General features: G+C 42.5%; 1 protein-coding gene across 2 annotated transcripts; it reads right to left on the minus strand.

Annotated features, from left to right (window-relative positions):
- Positions 1–7,248: 7,248 nt before the first annotated feature.
- On the minus strand, positions 7,249–20,191 carry AKIRIN1 (akirin 1). 2 transcript variants are annotated; one of them, XM_028123199.2, is made up of 5 exons: positions 19,854–20,191; positions 15,346–15,486; positions 12,318–12,452; positions 10,950–11,021; positions 7,249–10,286 (listed from the first exon to the last, which is right to left on the minus strand). In XM_028123199.2, exons 1-5 carry the CDS (start codon positions 20,071–20,073, stop codon positions 10,276–10,278), a joined length of 579 nt encoding a protein of 192 aa, XP_027979000.1. In that variant the 5' UTR covers positions 20,074–20,191; the 3' UTR covers positions 7,249–10,275. The 2 variants fall into 2 exon arrangements, with proteins under 2 accessions (XP_027979000.1, XP_027978999.1); XM_028123198.2 differs by lacking the exon at positions 19,854–20,191 and adding an exon at positions 19,463–19,820.
- Between the last annotated feature and the right edge of the window lie 5,391 nt (positions 20,192–25,582).

Genomic DNA, 25,582 nt, shown 5'->3' on the forward strand with positions numbered 1-25,582 from the left:
TCAGGTCATGGTCCCGGGGTGCTGGGATCGAGCCCTGCATCGGGCTCCCTGCTCCGCGGGAGACCTGCTTCTCCCTCTCCCACTCCCCCTGCTTGTGTTCCCTCTCTTGCTGTGTCTCTGTCAAATAAATAAAATCTTTAAAAAATATATTTATTTGGGGTTTGGGCTGAAAATTTATTCTCCTTTTAAATGATGTACATCTGGGGCGCCTGGGTGGCTCAGTCGTTAAGTGTCTGCCTTCGGCTCAGGTCATGATCCCAGGGTCCTGGGATCCAGCCCCACATCGGGCTCCCTGCTCTGCAGGAAGCCTGCTTCGCCCTCTCCCACCCCCTCTGTTTGTGTTCCCTCTCTCGCTGTGTCTCTCTCTGTCAAATAAATAAATACAATCTTAAAAAAACATAAAAATAAATAATGTACTCTCAGAAACGTTTAGAAAAGTCAAGTCTTCCAACCTTCCCAGCCTCATTGTCCAAAATCCTCTGCCTAATCTTCCCCATCCAAGAGCTTGCTGTTCCATTGTATTCTTGGAAAAGTCCTGCCAGCCAGTCTCTGATTTTTTTCCCCTTTCCCCTGGAAGGACACCATTTCAACCCCATCTCCATTGCTGTGTGTCAAATTCTTGCTCTGCTTTAGGACTTTTGCAAAGTTTTCCCCCAGAATGGGTGAACTGCCTCCAAGCCCTAGGATCACCAACTCTGGAGAGAATTCCTAAGGTCCCATAGCTTAATTGGTTTAAGACTTCCAATTCTCCCTCTGCTCCCCCCAGCCCATCAGATACATACCTCCCAACTGGGATCAGAGTTTCAATTCAGCTAGGATTTCCTGAACACCTAATGCATGTCCAGCAGAGTACTGGAAGATTATGGAATTGGTAATTCATGGCTCTTGCCCACAAAATAGTAGAGGTAGCAAGATATTGATTGCTAACTCCCTTCCCACTTCTTCCACTTTCTTAAGTTGGTGATATCATCTTCCCAGTCGTTCAGGCAGGAAACTCTAAAGTTGTAGTTTGCCCTTTCCTCATCTTTCATCCAATCTTTAATTACTGGCCAAGTTCTCTCAAATATTCCTTCAAGAGGTTTCTAATTCATTTCTTCCCTTTGGCCTCTCAGCTCCTCACTTTAATCTGTTTTTCACTGAATAATGTTTCTAAAATACTAATCTCATTGTATCAATCCTCAGATACCAGGCAGGATAGGTTAGTACAAAGATGGGTGACTCAAATGCCTCCAAAGCCAAACAGAGTTCACTATAAGGAAATAAAAACAAGCACCATAATAAATGGCAGCTGGTATTTGGCATCAGTTTCACTGATGGAAGGAGTCGTGTGGAATGTGACAAACTGGAGAGGGTATGTCCTATCTGAAGGCGGTGGCAGCTACTCAGCTGCATCCTATAGCTGTTGAGAAAATCAGGGCCCCCAAATTGTCAAATCTCCTAAAGTTTTTCAAGAGAAGCCAGAAATCTTTTGTTATTATTTAAATGTGAAACCTACCACTTTTAAAATGCAGGGCAACTAATTTTTTCTCAAGTGCTGGCCAAACAAAACCCACATTGGAAATGTATTTTGATGTGCCAGATTTCAACCCTTGGATAGAGGGAAACCTGAAGATAGGGAAAGCAATTTATTCCAATGGCTTTTTACATCCAACCTTGCTCCCATTTTACCCATTCTCTTTATTGCTGCCAGTTGCTTTTCTAAAACTCAAAACTGATCATTCAAAAAACACTTCCTAAGACAAACCAAACCAAACCAAACCAAACCAAAACAAAACAAAATACTTCCTGAGCTCTTACCATATGCCATGGCCCTTATTGAGCTCTTTGGACTAAGACACTGAATGGTGTAGCAAGTGATAAAACAAATATGAACAAAACAAGGGAGAACACAAAGGAGGGGGTTATACTGCTTGGGTTGTGTGTCAGGTGTCAGTGTATTCAAGAAAAGGTTCAAATTATTTGGTTTGACATTCAAGACCCCTCATGATCTGATTTCTTCCCATTTCGAAATCCTCGGATATAATTGCTTACTCAGCCTCCTCGTGTTCTCGGCCATCTAGAATTGCTCTTCCAAACTTCGTAGGAATAGTTTCTTCTGCCTGGAATGGTCCCAACCCGCTCGCTGCCACCTTCCTACTGTCTCCCAGGCGAATGCCTAATCCGTCCAGATTATTTATATGGAGCGTTTTCTGGTGAAAGCTTCCCAAATTCCTCAGGCATTCACTAGGCCTTTCTTGAAGTCCCGCCAGCCTTGTAGACTTCTATTACAGATGCTGGTCACTACTGACACGCCGGCCCCCTGCACTGCACCGTGCAAACACCCCGTGCCCGCACGGTGTGAGAGGATGTCGGGTGACGGGTCTTCCTCTATGGCAAATACTGGAAAACTACAACTCCCAGAACTCCCACGCCAGAACTGAGTCTGCGCCGTTGCTATAGTGACCACGCGCGCCCTCTTGGATTCTTGCGGCTTATGTTAAAAGTGACGTGGTTCCCGACTTTAGGGGTACGATGCCTCTGCCTTCTTAAGCCCTTCGTTTACCTTCCCTTTACCTTGCTTTGCAGATTCTCTGCTTCAGGGAAGTGTGGTTTTACAACGACCTCAAAGAACTTTAGGCGCAGAAGCAAGCCCCAGCTGTCATGTTCTTCCATTTGTGTTGGGGAAGCCGTGGCGCGGAGACCGAGTGGAATTCGACTAGGCGTCCTACGCGATTTGTTCTAAGCAAGCAGAGCCTTGCTCTCAGCTTCAGCGCGTGAGGATGGCCTGGTGACCTAATCCAAGCCCCCCAATCCCACCCCCTTGAAAACTAGTCTCCGCCTCTGTGTGAGCACAGAGGTCTCAGGCCTTCTAGAAACTCCCTTGGTCTTCATTCACGGGACTTCTGTCCTTGACCTTAAGGATTCCCTCATGTTTACACACCTTACTCAGTTATAACCCGAGAAAAGCTTTAACACTACCCTTCGGCAGTTAGGCCGTCTTTATAGTTTAGCACATGGGGAACTTTTCAGGCCTGTATCATACCACTGGTAGAGTTGAGCAAACAACCGGGTAGCCTGAGGGTCCTAGCGCATTTGGGGAAGACAGTTTGGAAACTTACCCCGCCCTCACCTCCAAGCCCCCAGCTATAGGATAGATAGGAAAAAAACAAGAAGCAAAGTAATCTTAAAGAGAGAGTAACGGGGCCAAGGCCAAGGCGCCTGGCTGGCTCAGTCGGTGGAGCATGTGAATCTTTTTTTTTTAAGATTTTATTTATTTGACAGCGAGAGACACAGCAAGAGGGGGAACACAAGCAGGGGGAGTGGGAGAGGGAGAAGCAGGCTTCCCGCTGAGCAGGGAGCCTGATGCGGGACTCGATCCCAGGACCCTGGGATCAGGACCTGAGCCAAAGGCAGACGCTTAACGACTGAGCCACCCAGGTGCCCTAAGAAGCATGTAATTCTTGATGGGGGTCCTGAGTTCGATCCCCATGTTGGATATAGAGATTACTATAAAATTAAAAAAAAAATGGGTGCAAACGCCTGGAATATACTGGAAGCCGGGAGTGATTGTTTAAACTAGAAAAGAATGTGCCCACCAAGTTGGAGAAGCTACCAAGTTGAAGATGCAACAGGACCAGAAACTAAAGAAGCATAAGTGAAGTGGGAACCTGTGCCAGGTTCATGGTGGTAGGGGTAATTTGATGCTGGTAAACATTCCATCCCTAGAATTAACTCCCCTCATTCTGACTTTAATTAGGTTTCTGAAGTGGTATGATATGAAGAAAACACACTGTTAAGGCCAATGGGGTAGTCTACTGCACCTGACCTATTTCTCATCATAAATTTACGCACTGGAGGGGTGCCTGGCTGGTTTAGTAGAACATGGGATTCTTAATCTCAGGGTCATGAGTTCAAGCCCCTCGTTGGGCATAGAACCTACTTAAAATTGAAAAAAATAACACACTGGAGTCTGGTTTTATGGACCAATATAGCTGTATTAGTGATTCAGCCTTCCTGAGTACAGATCAGGGTGATTAAACTACCTGGGGGGAAACTGCCAGAGCAGCTGAGTAGTCTTCCCCAGGAAACACCCTGGTCTCTCTGTCCAGATGCACAGAATACTTACCAAAGCAAGTTTTATCCATTTCTGCCCATAGTCTGTGAGCTTTTCTAGGGCAAGGACTGCATCTCTCTTAACCCTGGCTACAGAGAGACAACCTATAGAAGGCTTAAAATTATTTTATCTGGGAGAATCTATGCATACAAAACTCAACAGCAGCAGCAGCTGTGGAACTGGGCTAGATTAGTTAAGTGAAGGGCAAAGACAAGCCAAACCAAAAGAAAAAGGATCTTTCAAAGTGTGTCTATGTGAAGGGGGAAAATGAGCCCCGAGAGATCCTTCAAGGATCTTCGCCAGGCAAAGCCAGAGCCATGTTTAAATCATCCTTCCCAATCAATGTACAGGCCTTTGTTATCTCTAATGGGACAAAAAAGAGGCTCCTTAACTGGTCAACCTGTTGTCTAGTTTGGTATTTGCCCTTCTGTCTTGTACTTACCCCTGAATTAGTTTCCCCCAAACTCTCCAGATTTCCACCGATTAATAGCTAAATGCCTAGTAGTCAAACCCTTCATTATCTAGTCCCTACTACCGAGCTTCAAGCTCTCTTCCCAGGATCTACAAGATTTCCTACTCTGGCTAAATAAGAACGTCCTCACTATACACCACCATGATTTTCCACCACCCAGCCTTTGCTCATTTCAAGCTCCCAATTCCTTTTTTTTTTTTTTAAAGATTTTATTTGAAAGAGAGCGTGGGCCAGGGAGCTCAAATGGGGGAGAGGAAGAAACAGACTCCCCGCTGAGCAGGGAGCCTGACTCAGGGCTCAATCCCAGGACCCTGGAATCAGGACCTGAGCCAAAGGCAGACACTTAACCGACTGAGCCACCCAGGTGCCCCACCAATTCCTACTGTTGCCTGAGTCTTATTCATCCTTTGAAACCTTGCTCCAACTCTGCCTCCCCAAATGAAAACTTCCTGGTCACCACTGCTACTAAGAACCAACTCTTCTTTTCCTTAGGCCATTATCTGTTCCATTCATGCAACACTCAGCAACTTTTACCTAACCTGCTTATGTTCCTTGCTAGACTGAGCCTCCTTCTCAGGGGTCAAGATCCAAATGCCTAAGTATATTTATGTATGTTAATTCCAAGTCAGGTACTGAGGATATAAGATGAACTAGGGCTACTTATAAAACTTGTCAGGCTAGGGGCACCTGGGTGGCTCAGTTGGTTAAGCCTCTCTTGATTTCAGCTCAGGTCATGATCTCAGTGTTGAGATCCAGCCTTGTGTCAAGCTCCAGCTCAGCAGGGAGTCTGCTAGAGCTTCTCTCCCCGCACCCCCCCCAAAATAATAATGTTTAAAAAAAACTTGTCAGGCTTAACAAAAAAAAACCAAAAAACTTGTCAGGCTTTAAAAACTCAAATAGCTGTCCTCCACAAATAACTCAGAAGACACCAGTAATGCTTGCCAAATTGGAAAAACACTCAAATCCAATATAAATACGAATTTCCCTACTTACCTCTCACTAACATGAAGGCATGTTGGGTACCACACCAGGTTAAGCACCTTCACCAAAGCTCTGATGAGGCCAAATACACACAGGAACTTGCACCTCTAGATATCGAGCATGGGGAAGTTTGAAATCAGCCTATTGCTAAAGTCAACTAAGAAGTAGTTGAAATATAAAATTTTCTTAAAAGCATAAAAAGCTAACTAGGTAATAAGGAATTACTGAGCCAAAATCTTGAGAACCCAGAGCCTAGAACTCAAAGCTGTGCTGTTAAGGCATATGCCAATCTGGAAGCCCTTGGATGCCTGCAGCGTACTTTTCAGAAGCCTCATGGACCGAAGGGGACAAAAACCAAAACCTAAGGCCAGCTAAAGGGGAACCCCCATCACAGGCTCCTTAAGCTGGGATTCCTAAGTATTACACTTTTAAGATAAGGGTGAAACACAACTAGTCTTCACACAGACTTGAGACCTGGTTGTGTGCCATCTGGAAGATCTAGGGAACCTCCAGCCTTCAATCTGAATTAAGGTATAGTAATATCCCCAGCACAGGCAACCAGAAATCCTTCTAGAGGTAGATGCCTCATTCATGTCCTGTTTACTCCTATAATTGTTCAAATATAGTATCCAGCTCACAGATAACCTGGCACATAATGAGACAAGACACTATAAGCCACAGTCAGTGAAAATGCGACCCATGAAGACTTTAGGTGCTTAAATTTTAAACAAATCATCTTCACAATGAAGTGCTACTTATTTGAGAGTATCATTTGGGGTTAAGTAGCTGGACATTTTTCCCTAGGTAAACTTGCTTCTTTCTTCCTGAAAGTATCAACATTATTCAAGGATCAGTTTAACTGTAGCTGTGGACTACAGCACTCTCTGAAGCCATTTTTAAGGAAATAACCACCCAGGCAAGTAGTCAAGTCACTGTTCCTTAATAACAATACTTAACAAACGATCTTCTGATAAACATAAAATCCTTACACCCACTTTTGTATCTAAAATTTCCAAAATTAAATATGCCAAAAATAAGTCATTCTAATGACCCACCCCCCAATAGCATGTTCCCTGTCCCCATCCTTTTTTTTTTCTTTTTTAAGATTTATTTATTTGACCGAGAGGGAACACAAGCTGGGAGAGTGGGGGAGAAGCAGACTTCCCACAGAGCAGGGAGCCCGATGCGGGACTCGATCCCAGGACCCTGGGAATCATGACCTGAGCCCAAGGCAGACGCCTAACGACTGAGCCACCCAGGCACCCCCCTGTCCCCATCCTTGAGAATCATTGCTCTGAAAACTTCATTGGCTTTTTCTGTACGATATTCACTTTGACAGTTGGTTTTCATTTGTAAGCACAGGATGTTTTTTTATCATGACACACCTGAGGTGTAACTCCCCTAGAAACAAATTAAGGTTCTTGTCCACCAATCCATGATGGACCGAGTTTGCCTTGTCTGTGAGCTTTTCAAATGTGTATCAGTGATACAGGACCAAGGCCCACAAACTTTAGTGTGAGGGGCCAGAGTATTTTCAACTCCGTGGCCCATACTACCTGTTTCTGGAGTTGCCAACTGTGAAAGCAGCCACAGACGCAAACAAACAGGTGTGGCAGTGTTTCAATATAACTTTATTTACAAAACCAGGCCTTAGTTTGCTGACCCCTGCTATAGTAACAAAATACAGATTCACTGAAAGGCATTACTGAATTCATTGGTCATTCATCTTTTATTGTTTTCTTAGTCAAACACTTAAAAGTACAAATTCTAATTAGAGAACGTGAGATTTTGATGTTAACAAAGGGCTATTCATACTGGAAAGTTGAGAATTGCTGCTGCAGAAAGGAACATTTTGGTCTTCAGATCTAATGAAGACCACTGTAAAGAAACCTGCTATATAACAGTGTCAAATGCATATTTTATGTCTCAGGCTGTGCTACTTTCTTTACATGGGCTATTTAACTTAATCTCGCATTTGAAAACAAAACCCAGTGATGTACATACAATTAACCCTCATTTTACAGACAAGAAAACTATGGCTCACAAATTTCAGTAGCTTGGCAAGGCTCACGCAGCAATCTAAACTCTAGGGCTACACACATCCAAAGGCCATTCCTTTACTACACAGCCAACCCATCCTCCCTGGCAGGCAGAGAAGCTTCACCATGTGTGAGGCTGGCCCAAATTCTTGTATTCCCTGATGTTCTTCTCCTTGGGGAGCTCTTAACAATTATCTGCCTCAGGAACTTTGATCTCCACTATACTCCTCTGACCTAAGCATGAATACCTACTCCTTTCATTCCTCTTAAGCTTAAGGTTTTACCAAAAGAGGATTAACTATTATTAAAACAAAAAACTATAACCAGGGTGGTAGATACAGCTGTTCTGAGACCACAGGTCCCGGCCTATCCTTACACGTTTCTGTAGGTTAACTTCCTCCCTGGGTTTTGACCTACCTCCATGGGACAAAGACACTTCCCTACCTGGGAATGCCCTTAAGTTCAAGCTCTAGAAATCAAGTCTAAGGAAAAACTTTTTTTGTTAGTCTAAGGCCTACATTATAGGTCCCCATTTTCTGTCCTAGGAACTGTCTCTTCTCTGGATAAAACACTAGACAAACTTGTCTAGTCCCTTTTGAGGAGATTCCAAAACCCAGCCATGGTGGTATGTGTGGTCTTACTTATCCTACGGCCCCAAAGGGCAACCATATCATAACAGCCTAACAACACTGGGTGCAGTAAGAGAGTGTCTATCATTTCCCTTTATAGAAACCTACTCTACCTCCCAGCCAGAAGCCGTATAGTAGGAACGGGGCTGACATTTGCCCCACATCACACTGATTCTGTAACAAGACATCAGTGCAGCAGCATTCCCCATTCCTGATCCATCCTTCAGGACTTCTGATGGCCCCCTCAGCTGTCCTTCCTTTGTTTTGGTGTGACTATCCCACTGTAAGGCCACTCCCATGACAGCCACGGCTAGCTCCTCTTCCAGGAACAAGTGACTACCCTGGAAAAGGAAAAGATGAAACAAACTGCCCTTCAAATATTAAGTAAAATAATTCTTTAATTATTTAAAGATCACTGATGGGCTTTTAAAAAAGTCTATAAATCTTAAATGTAATGTTTTACTGGGGAAATGGTTATAGCAGCCTCACATAAATTATTTGAATTAATAAACATTATCACAGTATTAAGAAGGCAAGGTAAACAAATAGCTTAAGTATTTTATTTGTTTGCAACTAAGCTTGTTAACACTATATAATGAAAATGTACAAAGAATAATGTTGCAGTTTTTGGTTAGATTTAAGTCAAAGACATTCATTAATAAGGAATCTTCGAATATGAATATTCCAGAATTTCTCTAAGCCATCTGATCAGAACAACTGTCTCTGAATATTACCTTACTTTGGAAGGTACTGGCATACACTTGAATTAAACTCAGAATTTTTCAAAATAAGCCCTAATTAATAAAACTATTCTATATTCAAACTAAAACAATTTTAATAGAACTTTCCTTTCCAGAAACAATAATAAAGGAAACAAGGCATTTTGTAAAATGTGGTCCTGAACAAGTCACAGTAAAAAATAAATGTATACTTAACTTCCACCTCCTCAAAACAGAGGCTACTTTCTGTTCCACAGCCTTGGAAACAAGGTGAAGAACAGTCTGTAAGCAACTTTGGGCAGGGGGTTGCCAAAACAAAGCTCAAGCAGTTGAACATGGTCACTTCTTAAAAAGAATTTGGGGGAGCCTGACCACAAGGATCCAAATTCTGTTTTTAATAACCGATACAAAGGCAAAGTGGCTCCTCCCAAATAGCAGTGCCACCAGGGGCTGGCCCAGCCCCACGCTCACCTGTGTTGTGCTCCCAAGCAAACCCTGATGCTCCTGCTCCAGGGAGACTTTTTCTTTTTAGAGGTTCAGTGTCCAGGGAGCTCTCTGTGTGAATGAGGTGAGCACAGACTCCACATGGGTATTTTAAGGCTTGGAGTCAAAGTATTTTTCAACACGGCTAGGCAGAGTCCATGTGTCAAACGGCCCGTCTCCAGTTTGTCCTAATTCCTCACCACGCATTTGTAGACCTAGGACCACAGACCTTTGCTATGTCATCATAATCACACCTAATGTCCATCCTAACTTATGATTCATATTCTGTGCCTGGAAACAGTCCCTGTATTTAACAATAATACCTACAACATAAAACAATCCACCGTTACAACTTATATGGTCACAAAACATTAATGATCTTCTGTAGACCAAGCAAATGTTTTTAACCATAATTGTCGTGCATCAAATTCACAGCCAGAATCCCCAAGATCAAAAAAATTTGCACAATACAAATAATAACTTAAAATACACACACACACACACACACATACACACACACTCTCACACACACTTCTTACAGAACTGTGCTTGGGGAAACTCCATTTGTTGAGTGCCACTGAGGGCATATTTTGCTAAACTGCTGCTCCAGGTATTTTTGTTTGGAAAATCTATCACAGTAGGGCACAGCTGTTTATTGGATGAGCAGAAAAGAAAGATATGCTTGTGGCAACCAGAAAGTTTTAAGGTCTTTCAAGTTGTATAAAATGGACCTGCAGAAACGTTTAAGTATTCTCAGGATGCAAAGTTGGAGCTGAAATGTGATATCAAACCAGTTGCAAAAAGTGTACAGCAGCCATCTCTTGAGGTCAAACCTGGTACCCAGATATGCAAGAAAGCTTCAGGACACATCTATAAATTAGGGGGGGGAAAAAAAGTTTAAGAATAATAAAAATATAGTGTCATGCTTTTTAAAAATATTAACCAATGGGAAATGTGATAAACATGGAGAATGTACATCAGCACTTAAAATGTCCTAAGTTTTCCAGAATTTAAGACACCTGACTCAGCTTCAGTTTAGATATACAGCTATATATTACTTTATGTTTTGAGTAACTAGTAAGTAGTTCCAAGATGTCCAGAATTAAGAAATTGTGACCACACACTTGATAAGCTAGCTTAAGGAATTAACTCTCATAAATTACTAATTGAAACTACCTTTCTGGAGGAAAAGCCAGGTAACAAACAAACTGGTACTGCAGTCAGACTATCTAGGTTTCAGTCCTGGATGAACTACTACCTTTATGAGCTTGGACAAATTATTTAACCTCTTTAAGTGCCATCCTTACCTGTAAAATGGGGCTTAACAAAAGTTCCTCCCTTATAGGGTTACTGTAGATTAAATAACTTCATGAGGATTTAATGGGCTTAGCACAATGCTGGACATGCTTTTTTTTAACGTTAGCTATTATTTTACTCCACAGGGGTGTTTTGCTCTCAGGAGACAAGGTATTCAGTGTCAACATCTTGCTCCTGGAAGTTGGAAAATTCAAAGAAAAACTTGACAATACTTACAGCTTGTTGGCCTTGTCCCATATCGTCGCATAATCTGATCATGTGTGAATTTCACAAAAGATTCATATTGTTCTGGAAGGGGGAAAGACAGTATATACTATCCCCAGAACTCTCCCTCAGTTTTTTAAGAATCAAGTGTCAGCATCACATCTAGCTTCCCATTTTAAATTATCCATTCTCAGACCCTCCTTTTAATAGCCGCTCTGGGATCTGTTACTTACTTTTAGATCCCAGAGCCAAATCCCTAGGCTCCTAGATTTGGTCACTGATCATCTATATCACATTTTCCTAATCTTGCCCCTGCTGTAACTCCATCCCCTACTAAAGGCTTCTCAAGACAGACAGACTGGCTCAGTACTACAAATCAACAAATTTTAGGAACTCTCTAAGACATGAAGCTTGAATCTCTTTTCTGCATTCTATCCTTGCTATAAATCTCAACAGACATGTTGAGTGAAAGAAGTGGGATGGCTAGAAAGCGGAGAAAATTTCATACTACCTAACTGTAAACAGTCCCACAGTACTACCTTCTAAAGAGAAACTCAGTAAAAAAGAAGGTAGCCCAACATCCATGAACAGAGAAGTGACTTAGAGCCAAGTGAACAATTGTGGGGATGGAGGTAGGAGAGGGGAAATGGTATACTGGAGCTTCTTGTCTTAATACATATTATTAGTATATTAAAGGATCAAAGAAGTTTGACTATAAACAAACCCACTTAGCTGTTGTTAAACCAACAGTTCTCATTTAAAGCAGACTTTCTAACATTCTGAGGAACCATGTGGTGTGGGTCACCAGATTAGGAAATAATACTGTTACAGGAAGAAGTTGTTGTCTAAAACCTCTCTCATCCCAACATTGTCCCCTTTCCCTAAATGGGCACTACTTTCTATTCCTGATTCAGATCTCTTCCTTTCATAAAAGGCTCTACTTGTTGACATCACTGTCAACTCCCTTTGTTCAAACCTGAGCTGTGCTTTCCAAACTAATGTACATCCAAATTACAGAATGCCAGATTTCCCAAATCCACAAAGTGACTGCTACCAGGAATTCTGATCCGTGTCGACTATACTCCACTCCCAACCACCAGTTGGGAGGTTAGCCCAAATAAACTACTCACTGCCTTTATTCATATGGAAAAATGTCAAAAGAAAAGCTTGGCTTATCTTGTTTCAGAAATGTAAATGAAAAGTCCTTCCCATAAAGTGTATAAATGTATAATGTTTAGAATCACCAGAGAGTAACTTACTATTCACAACTCATTAAACTTTCTTACATGAAGGCCTGCTCTTTTTCTAAGTTACCATTTTACTGAACCTTATTATTTACCGAACCCTATTAACAATGGCACAGCCACTGCCTCAGCCTACCTGCTAGTTTGGTATTGAGAATTTGCTCATACTCCTCCCGAATTTTATCTTCATAGTCTTTTAAGAGACGCTCACATATTATTCCAACTTGTCGGAGGGTAAAGGTGGGCTGGTCCTTCTTCATCCAGGAGGAACCTGGCCAAAAGACAAATCTAGTTTTATTGTTTTTTTTTAAAGATTTTAAGTAATCTCTACACCCAACGTGGGGCTCAAACTCACAGCCCCGAGATTAAGAGTCACATGTTTCTACCTAATTAGCCAGCCAGGCACCCCAAGACAAATCCACTTTAAATAATACATTATAGTTCTAAGGTTCAGAAGTAATAACTTTATGTAAGCACTCCTGGGATACAAAAACTGTTCAGAAAAATAGTATTCTTCACAACTCTACATGGAATATTTCACAGAATCTGTGCTTCTGCCATTAGTTTTACAGTCAGCCCAAAGGTAAACTGAAAAGTAGGAGGAACAATGTATATCCAGGTGTGCTAGCTGATCTGCATACAGAAAAACAGTTCTGATGCCGTAACAATGTGAGCCCATAACTCAATGCTCATTTGGTAAAGAACAAGAACAAAAAGTAAGTTGATATAAAGCCCCTAGTCTGGATTAGAGAAAGTAGATTCACAGAGCTACTCAAATCCTTGGCGATTATCTAGACCTATGTTTAACTGAGGTGCATAATTATCTGTAGAATTCACAAAACATGATACACATTCTGACTTAATTCTAGGTTAGGGCCTGGCCATCTTTTAACTTCCACAGGTGGTTCTGATAAGAAGTGGTTAGAAATCTGATGCTTAGGAGACCAAGTAACTTGTCCTATATAACAAACTGTTAGCAAAGTCACTATGAATGAAGAAGATAATTAGGCAGTACATATCTCATCCTTCATCCCTTCCAAATCTAGGAAAAGAGTGAAATATTCGTTAAGATAGTAGTTAGAAACCAAAATATTCACTGGAATGCCAGAAAACATGGAAGTCGGCTTCCTGATCATGAGAAAAGTGGCAGCTCCTTTGGTAGCCCAGTTCTGAGTTGTTCCTCAAAGCTCAAGCCTAGATTCCATTTCTTCAGCCCAATTAATCTGTAAACCATTTAGCACTCTGAAAGAAGTCATTTTTAACCTAAACCAAAATTTCTTCTTTACAAATGAAACCTAAAGTTCCACCCAGTCATCACTGTATTGTTTCTCTGCACCCATAACATATTCCATTACTTCAAAAATCTAATACTAAAATCTCAGAATATTAAGGAGAGCCTTGCTAACTATTACCACTGAAAAGTCTATTACTCATGAACACGCAAGAACAACTAAAAAGGTGCTATTCTAGAACCAAGACCTTTGGGTCATAAAAAAAAAAATTTTTTTTTTTAAAGATTTTATTTATTTATTTGAGAGAGAGAATGAGAGAGAGAGAGCACGAGAGGGAAGAGGGTCAGAGGGAGAAGCAGACTCCCTGCTGAGCAGGGAGCCCGATGTGGGACTCGATCCCGGGACTCCAGGATCATGACCTGAGCCGAAGGCAGTCACTTAACCAACTGAGCCACCCAGGCACCCCCATAAAAAAATTTTTTAAATGATTTGAGGTGAGAGGCGCCTGGGTGGCTCAGTCAGTTGGGCATCTGCCTTTGGCTTGGGTCATGGTCCTGGGATCAGGCCCCGCATCCAGCTCCCTGCTCAGTGGGGAGTCTGCTTCTCCCTCTCCCTCTGCCTCCACCCCCCCACCCCCGCCAGCTTATGCTCTCACTCACTCTCTCAATAAATAAAATCTTTTTTTTTAAGATTTTTTTATTTATTTATTTGTCAGAGAGAGAGCACAAGCAGGGGGAGCGGCAGGCAGAGGGAGAGAAAGAAGCAGACTCCCTGCTGAGCGGGGAGCCTGATGTGGGGCTCGATCCCAGGACCCCGGGACCATGACCTGAGATGAAGGCAGATGCTTAACCGACTGAGGCACCCAGGCACCCCTCCATAAATAAAATCTTAAAAAAAAAAATTACTTGAGGTGAAATTCACATAAAACGAATCATTTTAAGATGAACAATTTGGTGTCATTTAGTATACCCACAATTTTGTACAACCACATTTATCTAATTTCAAAGTATTTCCATCACTCCAAAGTAACACCCCTTACTATTAAGCAGTTTCTCCCCATTCCCTTCTAGCCTAGCTCCTGGCCAAGACAATCTGATGTTCTGTAAGGAGACAATTTTTAATCAAGGTAATTTCTAACTTTCAGAACTACTAAAAAGTAGAATAGTTTGTAAGAAAATAAACTCCTTTACAGTTAAAGGACAGAGTTCACCACCAATGGAAATGTTTACACACTGGCCTCTTGACTATTTGCAGGGATATGGCAGGCAAGACTGGTGGCTGAACTATGTGACCATGAAGATTCTCTCCAACCCTGAGATTCTATTTTTGAGCACATCCTCTCTGACCACCTGTCAATGTTACAGAGCACTGCTGTCACACAAATGTGTGCAATGATGGAAATTCCCATAGTTGTGCTAATACAAGAACTACATGTGGCTACTAAGCACTTGCAATGTGGCTACTGCATCCAAGAAACTAGATGTTAAAATTTCATTAAATTTTAATTAACTTAAAACGCCACATGTGGCTAATCTAATGGCTAAGATATTAGACACTGCAGTTACAGGGTACTTCTACACTGGGTGGATGGAAGCCAAATCACATCAACCTAAGGTTTTTTCCCAATTTCATGACTCTATGGTTTGAAAAGTATTTACAAGTAGTGATATAATGCATACATTTTACCAATTTTATTACTTTAGATGAAATCAATTCTGGATTAGGAAACCATCATTTGAAGAACCATTTACAAACTCTTTTTCCTTTTCCAAGTTTTTATTTAAATTCCAATTAGTTAACATACAATGTAGTATTAGTTTCAGGTGTAGAATTTAGTGATTCATCACTTACATACAACACCCAAGGTTCATCACAAGTGTACCATTTACAAACTCTTAAATGGTTGGTCTGTCCACACCAATGTTTGCTTACCTGGAGAACTAGGTGCTGTGAGTGCTGAGGAATGAGGCTGACTTTCCGAAGTACAAGCTTCACTCTGATTAAGAACAACTTCTAAATGTCTCCACCTCTGATAACGACTATATTCTTGTTTGATGTTCTGAAAAATTTGTTCTAATAAAAAAAGAAACACATTTGAGCATTCACTTTATTGTGCCATTTCTTCAAACTTCTTGTCCCTTCCCTCATGTTATTAATATTAGCAAGAAAAATGTTTATTCTGAATAAAGCACTCCTCATATAACCCCGGAAAGTATTCCTTCTTATTGCTATTTCAACAATGCATGGAAAAGCAGCTATTTTAGCATAAACCCTCCAGATAGTTCCCGTTGCTTGTTTTCCTGTGACAGTGAAGACTACAGTTTGCTTTAGGATTAACTAGTACAACTTACAGCAAAACAAAAAACTCATCCTTCACCTAATAAGGAGCTATTTTTGATCTATGTTAAGCTGCACAATTTTACAAACTAGTGTACTGGGGTGATTCTCTTACCACCTAAGGCCTTCTAAAAATGAAGCTCTTGTCCCATTTGGGACTCAAGATCTTTGGGGTAGAGGACAGCAGAAACCACAGTATGGTCACCTCCTGGACACGGACCATGGGGAGACCTGAGATTTATTGCTTGGAACCGATGATCAGGGCTTAGAAAAGAACTTTCTGATCCTACTGAGAGCCAATACTTGATGGGACTCAGATTACTATTCTGAGTCAAAGTAATCATAAACCAAATTTGCTAACACTATTGAAGGGAGTCCAGGACACACAAATTCACTTTGAAGTACATTCCTAGAGACAACACAGTCTGAAAGGATGTGGTTTTCAAGTTTTTCATTTTTGTGGTAGAGTATGTATCTACTTTCCAGATAATAAAGCCTCCTTATCAAAAATAAAACCCAGAACATCATATTACCACCCCCTCACATTATTCTAATGTATACTTTGCTATAATTGTATTTTTTTAATGGGGCTGAGTGTTAATAATACCATTTTGCTTCTTCCTAGCTGTGTGACTATGACCTTGGAAAATCATTCAGGATCTTTAGTGTACTTCTTCAATATAAATGTTAACTGCCTACCCAATGAAGCTTTGAAAACAAGTGACAGTACAGCCTAGGAACTAACACAAACTCAGTATCTCACACATAACTAAATTTGCTAACACTCAGCCTAAACACACAAACAATGTAGTAATCGATTAGCGAGGCTTTCCCTTAAAAATGCTATGAAGTTCATATTTTAAGATCGCTGAATTTATGAAGTCTTTGCTTCATCTTTAAAATGTATTATTCACTAAGCATATACCTGCCAGATTCAATACAAGGATGCAAGGAACTGCAACGACTTGAAACAAGAAAGGACAAGTATGAGGACAACGCTCATGAGAACAGAAGGTCTTTGATAAACCTCTAACTGCCTCCTGTATGGCGAAGTGAACAAATGGAAAGATACAACTTTTAGGCTGGTTAAAGGACAAGCAAGTCCAAGAATCTAAACATGGCATGCACAGTAGAAAAAAAAGGAAGTACATGTGATTTTCTCTCCAAGAAGGCCACTTAAAAAAAAACAAAACGCAAATTTCTTTTTTAACAGTGGATGATAACTTTAATCTTTGCATCCCATTATTATTTGACATTGTGCTTCTGGGTTATATCAGACTAAGCCTATCCTCAAAATTCTACAATGGTTCCTAGCTGTTACAGACCAAAATTCAAACTCTTCGGGGCGCCTGGGTGGCTCAGTGGCTCAGTGAGTTAAGTGTCTGCCTTCTGCTCAGGCCATGATCCCAGAGTCCTGGAACTGAGCCCTGCATCGGACTCCATGCTCAGCAGGGAGTCTGCTTCTCCCTCTCCCTCTGCCTCTCCTCAGCTTGTGCTCTCCCAAAGAAATAAAATCTTAAAAAAAAATTTAAACTCTTCAACATGGCGTTCCATGTCTTCCAAGACTTGGCCCCAGATTGTTTCCAGTTCCATCTCCCATTATAGCCCAGTTATATTACATAATCTTTTCCTTAATTTGTGCATTTTCACGGCTTTGCTCAAGCAGTTTTCCTTTGCTTAAAATGTGGCTATCTTTCTTCCTTCACCGTCATTCAAGACCTAGCTAAAATGCTACCTCAATCTGGATATTACTCACCAAGCCACAAGTCATGATCAATTAATCGCTTTGCACCTGGACTCACTCCATGTTTACAAACATCTCCCTCAGGTCAGCAACACCCTCCTAAGCCTGCTATCAACTTAGCTCTTTTAAGCAATAAAAGGCTTAATTTTATATGCCTTTTCCATAAGACATGTATCTTTTTTTTAAAGTGAAGTAAAAACATAGTTTCTTGACCATTTCTGAGAGAACTTCATAACCTTTGAGATAACAATTATGTTATAAAATGAAGTCACTGATTTTTAAACTCACTTTTCTATTAGTTAGCTTTATTCTTTCTATTTGTAAAGCAACTAACATTTCCTCCCCCATTCCTCCTTTTTAATACAGAGGACACTGTTTTCACTTAAGCCAAAGCATTATATAATCATTCATACTTTATGTTTCTTTCTTGACAGAACCATATTCCAATAAGCATTAAGGAGTTTAACTGATCAATCTTTACAAATGAGTATTTTAAGTAAAATATTTTAATATAAATGACCAAGAAGGTAGTTTGCATGATCTTTGCGAAAATTAAAGTTTAAAATAGGAACTCCCATTACTGCACTCTGCAATACTGAGGCTTCCAAATACATTCAACAATCATTTATTAAACATTTGCTGTAATGTGAACTACAACAAAATTAGTCTACAGGATATTGTTGGAAGAAATAAAACATATGCATAAAATCAATCAAGATAGGGCAAGTATTAATTCTATTTTGCAGAAGAGAGATCCAGAAAGATTGTATGACTATCCTTGGTATCTGCAGGAACAGAAGAAAAGATAGCACTTCAAGTGGGCATTTTGTCCCGTTTTTCTTTTCTTTTTTTTCTAAATAGGCTCCATGCCCAGCATGGAGCTCAACATGGGGCTTGAACTCAGGACCCTGGGATCAAGACACTGATGCTTAACTGACTGGGCCATCCAGGCGCCCCCGTCCCCTGCTTTTGAAGGGCTCTTTACAAAAAAGTTTTGCAAACATTATCTCATTCAGTACATAAGGCTTTGCAACATTAAGTGGTCAGGGAATTTAAAGTAGAACAGAGTTCCTTATGGGGCAGGGTAATGGATGGGAGACTTGCAGAAATGACTGTATTTGGATTAGCAAATACAAGGGGAAAACATCATGATGGAAGGCAAGGATAACAGGCACACCCAGGTGGGTCTGGAGAAAGAGCAGCAAAAGCATAGTTTGGGGGAAAAAAATGTGTAAAAGACTAAGTAAAACATATAGTTATAGCTGATAAGTCCTTTGAATGCCAGAATAAAGAAGAGGTGAACATGAGAGAGTGGGAGAGCCTGGCTAGCAACTGCAGGAATCTCTGTGCAAGACAGTATGAGGGCCTGAAATCTGCATTATGGATATGCAGAGGAAAGAGGAAATAAAGCCCAAAGGCACCGGTAACTGAAAAGGGATGAGGAAAAGAATTTTAAGGCAGTCCTAAGGTTTCACTTACGCTTGAGGAATAGAAAAACAAAAAGAAATAACTCGCCGAAGTCGTTTTGAGGACCCTCCCCCATTTCCAGGAGCCCTTTAAAACTGCGTATTGTGATGCACTTTCCCCTCTATTCCTGCACAATGGTTGGGGGGGGGTTTGTCCTAACTTTACAGTCACACTAGCTCTCCCCTTTCCTCGACCAATGTGTAATCCTTACTGAAAGAATCTCTGTTATGGATAGATGAATTCCTGCTTCTGGAACCTCTGTAGGTTTAAGGATTCTCAAATTCTAGCTAACGACCTACCGATTTCAAGCTATATATGGTACAAGACAATAGCCATACAATAAAACATGGCCAGTCCCTTGGAAATAGGTTGAAATCGGATTCTATGACTTCTGCGACGGCCTCTGGTCCCTAAAGACTTCTGGAAATCAGGTCTCCCTCCAAGCTACAGTACAGTGAACAGCACACACTCAGGCCCCATGAACCCGCCCCCAACCCCCACCTTCAAGGCCGGGTTCGTGAGTAGAATCCCATTTTCCATGGCCCACTGGATCTGCTGGGCGGCTCTGTGCAGGCCCGGGCAGCGGAGGCAGGAGGGGCTTCGTGCACGGGAAGGGCCCCGAGCGACCAGGGATATTCTCATCTTCCTCTTGCCGCCCACCCCTCCAGTCTCTCCAGCTCCAGGAAAACCGAAAACGGACACTGGGGCCCCACCATCCCTCCCGGATATCTCCCATCCCCGGAAGCGACAAGGCCCAGTGGCATCCCAGTTCCCGTTTCTCAGGGCAAAGAAGGGGTCTGTGGGTGAAACAGCCTAGCGCCCACAGCCGCCCCACCCCCACCCCCCAAAATGCCTGGGCCTGGCTTCCTGCCAGGCCCGCAGCATAGGTTACCCGGTGTTGGAAGGCGCCGCTCGCTGCCGGGCGGGGCGGGCTGCTGCAGAGTCGGCGGTGGGGTCTGCGTCTGGAGAAGCGGCGGCGGCTCGGCGTCCGGGGGCCTGAGGCCCTGAGTGGGGCCGGGCAGAGGGGCGCAGCGCCGCCGCTTCGGGGAACCAGGGCTCAGCAGCGCCGCCTCGAACTCCATGGGCCGCTTCAACGTCGCCCCGCACGCCATGCCGCTGAGGGGCCAGGGACCAGGAGCGAACGCCGAGGTAGCTGCGGCCCAACCTCCGGCTCCTCAGCGGAGCTCGCAAGCCTAGCCGGCTCCAATGGCGCCTCCAGCACCCGGCAGCGGCTCTGGCCCCGCCTCCTGTGACGTCACGGGCTCTGGCCACCGCCCGGCAGAGGGGGAGAAGCCGGAAGAGGGCCGCTCTGGGAGGCCGGTCAGCCACGTTCCGGTCCGCGACGCCCCCCGCTGAGGAAATGGAACAGTCTGGGCGGAGAGCTTGGTCTCCAGGCAACCTCGGGAAGGCCCCCACCCCCGCCTCCGCCCCTCCCGGGGTCCCATCATCCCCCACCCCCACCCCGCGTCCCCCCAGTTCCTCGAGCCTTCGCGCCGGGGTGGCCCCTTAGGTTTTCGCACCTGCGCGGCAGGGGCGTGGGGGAGGGGTGAGCTCAGAGAGGCCGGTTGAGAGGGCGCGGGGGTCGGGTGTCTCTGGGTCCGGTAAACCTCCTATCTAGGCCGCTCTAGTCCCCGTAGTGGAAGAGAAGGGCATTCTAAAATGTCTTCAAGGGCATTCCCGAGTCCAGGGAAGTCTTCACTTAAGCGTAACCTGAGATCTGAGTATGGACTTTAGGAAGTCCACCAACCCCATGAAATTGTGTGCAAAATTGTGTTTATCTATCTTGGGAAAGATGACCCATATCTTAAGCAGCTCATCAAAGGGGTCTGCTCCTCACAGTAGTTAAAAACAACCCACTGGCTTAAATCACCCTGGAATGGTGTCAGAGTGTTAAGGACTTAAGCAGGTAACTGATTTGCCAGTCCCTGCCTCTGACCTGCAGCTCAGTGCTTCCTTGGGTCTATGAGAATTCTTTACAGCAGGGACAGATGTAAAATGCTTTTGATAAATTCTGGAAAGATACAAAGATAACAGGAGGGTACCACTTTCAGAAATTGTATGTGCTTATGTATTACTGGGAAACGGGTCAAATGCTTTCAACTGACCACCAAAGAATCTGTGATCCAAAAAAGGTTAAAACCTTTCTGTAACTATTCATATACGTTGAATAATGGCCATTCCTCTTGGGATTTGTCTGCTTCAGCATAGCTCTGGGGGTTTCCAGTACAGTGCAAGTTTCAGATACTCTAATAGGCCATATCCCAGATCAGTGTGCCCCAATAGTTGAGTTGGAAAATATGGTCATACTACCTCAGTCCCATTCTTTGTCCCTTTTCTGTTGCTTTTCTCTGGATCTTCCCTAGTTTCTCCAGATTTTATAAAGATCCAAGCACAGGTCAAGTTTTTTTGAATTTATCTTTTTTTTTTTTTAAGATTTCATTTCTTTATTTGAGATACAGAGAGAGAAAGGGAGAGAGAGAGAGAGAATGCACAAGAGGCAGAGGGAGAGGGACAAGCTGTCTCCCCATTGAACAGGGAGCCCGACATGGGGCTGGATCCCAGGACCCCAGGACCACCACCCGAGCCGAAGGCAGCTGCTTAACCAACTGAGCCATCCAGGCACCCCTGTATTTATCTTTGACAAATAACAGAAATAATTCTAAGATGACTAAATATACCGATGTCAAATTTATTTTATCCCATCTCTTTTTCATTAGGACATAAGGAAGGTTTACAATAGGCTAGAAAGCTAGAAATAGAATATTAGGGCCAAACTAAAAAGATATCAGAATTATCCTAAAGTTAAGTATGTCTGTGACTGAATTTGAAACAATTCTGAGCTTCCTGGTTGCCAGGTCAAAAATTAAAACATAGTATATGGCATCCTTTTTTTAAAAAAAGATTTATTCGACAGAAAGAGAACACAAGTAGGCAGAGCAGCAGGCAGAGGTAGAGGGAGAAGCAGGCTCCCTGCTGAGCAGAGAGCCCCACACAGGACTCCATCCCAGAACCCCGAGGTTAACGACCTGAGCCAAAGGCAGACACCCAACTGACCCAGCTACCCAGGTGCCTGGCTTCTTTTTTTTTTTAATAATAGATGGTATCTAAAAGGAATTAGGGGTGCCTGGGTGGCTCAGTTGGTTAAGCGACTGCCTTCGGCTCAGGTCATGATCCTGGAGTCCCTGGATCAAGTCCCGCATCGGGCTCCCTGCTCGGCGGGGAGTCTGCTTCTCCCTCTGACCCTCCCCCCTCTCTTGTGCTCTCTCATTCTCTCTCTCTCAAATAAATAAATAAATAAAATCTTTTAAAAAAATAAAAAAATAATAAAAAAAATAAAAAATAAAAGGAATTAGTGCATCAAAGAAGACAGACCATACATTTTTTCCCATGGCTAAAAATGCTAATTCTAAAGGTAATTGCTCATGTGACTTTATCAGGAACCAGTGGATGATATAACAAAGCAATCAAGAAGATTTGAACAACAAATGCAAAAGCTAAATTCATATAGATATTTCTTGTTATGCTCAATAAAAGCCAAAGACATAAAAGCAACCTAATGATGACTATTTTTTAAGGGGCTTGTCTAATGTGTAAATTGTTTTCTGTGGTCTAAAGTGGTCCAAAGTTAGAACTTAGAATGTTTGAAAAGTGTGTCCCCTGGGTCATCATTAACAGCACTTTTTCTAGCTAGGGTTTTGCTAAGTGCTTTGATAATCAGTCTCTTCCCTATGATCCTTTAAAACTTTGAGCGTGCCTTGTAATATTAGTGTTTTAAAACAGGAAGCTATAATTTGTTTACATATTTGACTGTGCATCAAAACTATAAATTCCTTGAGAATAATAACCAGGCCTCATTCATCTCTGTTTCCCCATCCCAGCACAGTGCTTGAATACACTGGGGGTAGGCAAAGAATAAATATTGGTCAAATGCATAAATGGTAATTATTTTGAGGTTGTTCTCTCTGTCCCTGAGAGTTGATAGTCCACATTGCTGAATAAGGGTGGATTCAGATGATTCAGAAACCAACCAAGTAGGTGGTATATCCTATTAGAAGTTGCAGTTGACAATGGCCCAACCAGAGAGATATCCTTGAGGGAAACAGATGGGCTGCTCTGACAGCCACTTGGTGTGGTGTCTCCTTATGGGGTCACCACAGTACAGGCCTGCATTGCTCTGCATTTTCAGACACTTGACCAATCATACACATGCACACACATACATACACATTACTAATTACCAGGCACTATGCTATCATGGTTAAGGTTACAGTGGTACGAAAAGAGACATGGTTCCTGTCCTTCTAGAGCTTCCAGTCTGTTAGAGATGGCAGACAATCAAATCATCACGACGACAAATATATAATCACAAACTGACAAGGACTATGAAGGAAAAGGACAGACTATTATGAGAGAGCACAACAGGCATCTTAACCGCTCTTGGAGAGTAATGAAGACTTCCCTGAAGAAGTGACATTTGAGCTAGGAGTTAACTAAGCAAAGACAGATTGGGAACATTTCAGTCCGAGGGAACAGCATATCCAGTATCTTGTTATAAAAAAGACCATAATGTGTTTGAAGAATCAAAGGAAGTCTCTAGTGGCTGTGGTACAAAGCAGGAATGAAGAGAGTCAGGGAGGAAAAACTGATGAGGAAGGCAAGAGCCTCATCATTTAATGCCCTGTTGGCTGCCAAGAGATTTTTTTTACCTTTATTGTCTTTTTTTGTTTTAAAGATAAACTTTTTGTTTGTTTGTTTTTTAATTTTTATTTTTTTGGAGAGAGTGCAGGAGCAGGGCAGAGGGAGAATCCTAAGCAGGCTCCACACCAAGCACAGAGCCCAACCTAGGGCTTGATCTCAAGATCCCGAGATCATGACCTGGGCTGAAATCAAGAGGATGCTCAACCAACTGAGCCACCCAGTCGCCCCTACCTTTATCTTAAGAGCAGTGGGAAGGCAGTTCCAGGGTTAAGGTGAGAACAAAAGAGCTTAAGTATGATTAGATTTACATTTGAAAAGATCCCTAGCTGCTGTGTGGAGAACTGGTTGGAGGAGAGCAGGGGTGGATGGAAATCAGCAGAGGTTATTATATCTGTCCAGATGCATGCCTTGTTGTATTAGTTTTATAATATTACAAGGAACTTCCCACCTCCCAGCACACACAGTCTTTCATATCCCCACCTGCGGGTGTTTCTCTGCTAGTTCATCCTGTGAAAGCTCTGCGGTAGGTCTCCCATGCTCTGTTTACTGGTACCAGCAGTTCTCTGACCCAGGGGCATGGCTGGGCTAAAGCTGGGGATGGGAATGAAAGGAAAGAGGGATACCATCTTCCAAAATCTTCCAGGATTCTTTGCCTAAAGTTTTCAAAGGAGTTGTCTATATTTGCTGTTTCCTTTTACATGCTTCCTACCCACCAAGCATCAACCCACATCAGTCTAATTTCTGCCCCTCCCATTCCACTAAAACAGGTAAAGTCACCAATGATCTCCAAGCTATGGAGAGAAGCAGACTGACACAAGCAAAGTTTAACTTTTTTTTTTTAAGACTTTATTTATTTATTAGAGAGAGAGAGAAACAGCATGAGAGGGGAGAGGGTCAGAGGGAGAAGCAGGCTCCCTGCTGAGCCAGGGAGCCCGATGTGGGACTTGATCCCAGGATTCCGGGATCATGACCCGAGCAGAAGGCAGTCGCTTAACGAACTGAGCCACCCAGGCGCCCTGACACAAGCAAAGTTTAGAAGATAAAGTGAACACTGGCGCCTGGCTGGCTCAGTTGGAAGAGCATGTGACTCTTGATCTTCGGGTTGTGAGTTCAAGCCCCATTGGGTGTAGAGGTTACTGAAAAAGATGTTAACTTTAGAAAATAATAAAATTTTAAAAAACAAACAAAAGATAAAATGAACAGAACTTGGTGAGGATTAGGTATGGAGGTGAGAGAGATGAAGGACTCAGGTATGACTCTTTCCCAGTGCCATTTTCCAAGGAAGTTTTTATCAAGTAAGGACCAGACTGGGGAGGAAGTTATGCGTAGTTTTGTGCATGTTGAGTTAGAGGTCCCTTTAAAGCATCATGTGGGTCTTTCCAAGTGGGGAGCATGTGTGTAAATCTGTGGGTCTGGAATTCAGAAGTCTGGGTTGGGGAAAAAACTAGAATCATTAGTGTAAAAATGGTAATTGAAGTTATGGGGGACCTGGGATTGTCTAGGGTAGGAATTCTTAGCCATTTTTAAAAATGTTTTAATTTTTGGATAGTCTATCAATATCCATTGGCTATCCATTGAATACTAATAGACTACCTGGAAATATGTAATATTTACCTATTGGATATTAATAAACTATCAGGAACTTTATAATATAAAGGCAAAAAAATCTTGAGATTTAAGAAACATACTGCAAAGGGAATTCTTCTCTTTTAAATTTTATTTTTAAGTAATCTCTACACCCCAACGTGGGGCTCAAACTCACAACCCCAAGATCAAGAGTCACATGCTCTACCAACTGAGCCAGCCAGGAGCCCCAGGAAATTCTAATAATAGCCTGAAACAAAGAGTACCAAATTATCTGAGCAAGACCTAGGAATTGGGGTGGGAGTCAGGAGAGAAGTGGTAAAATCCATCCAAAGGTTT

The sequence above is a fragment of the Eumetopias jubatus genome, unplaced genomic scaffold (genome assembly GCF_037043125.1).
Source record: "Eumetopias jubatus isolate StellerSeaLion01/CBP00866 unplaced genomic scaffold, mEumJub1_p1.0 scaffold_4, whole genome shotgun sequence".
Taxonomy (NCBI): domain Eukaryota; kingdom Metazoa; phylum Chordata; class Mammalia; order Carnivora; family Otariidae; genus Eumetopias; species Eumetopias jubatus.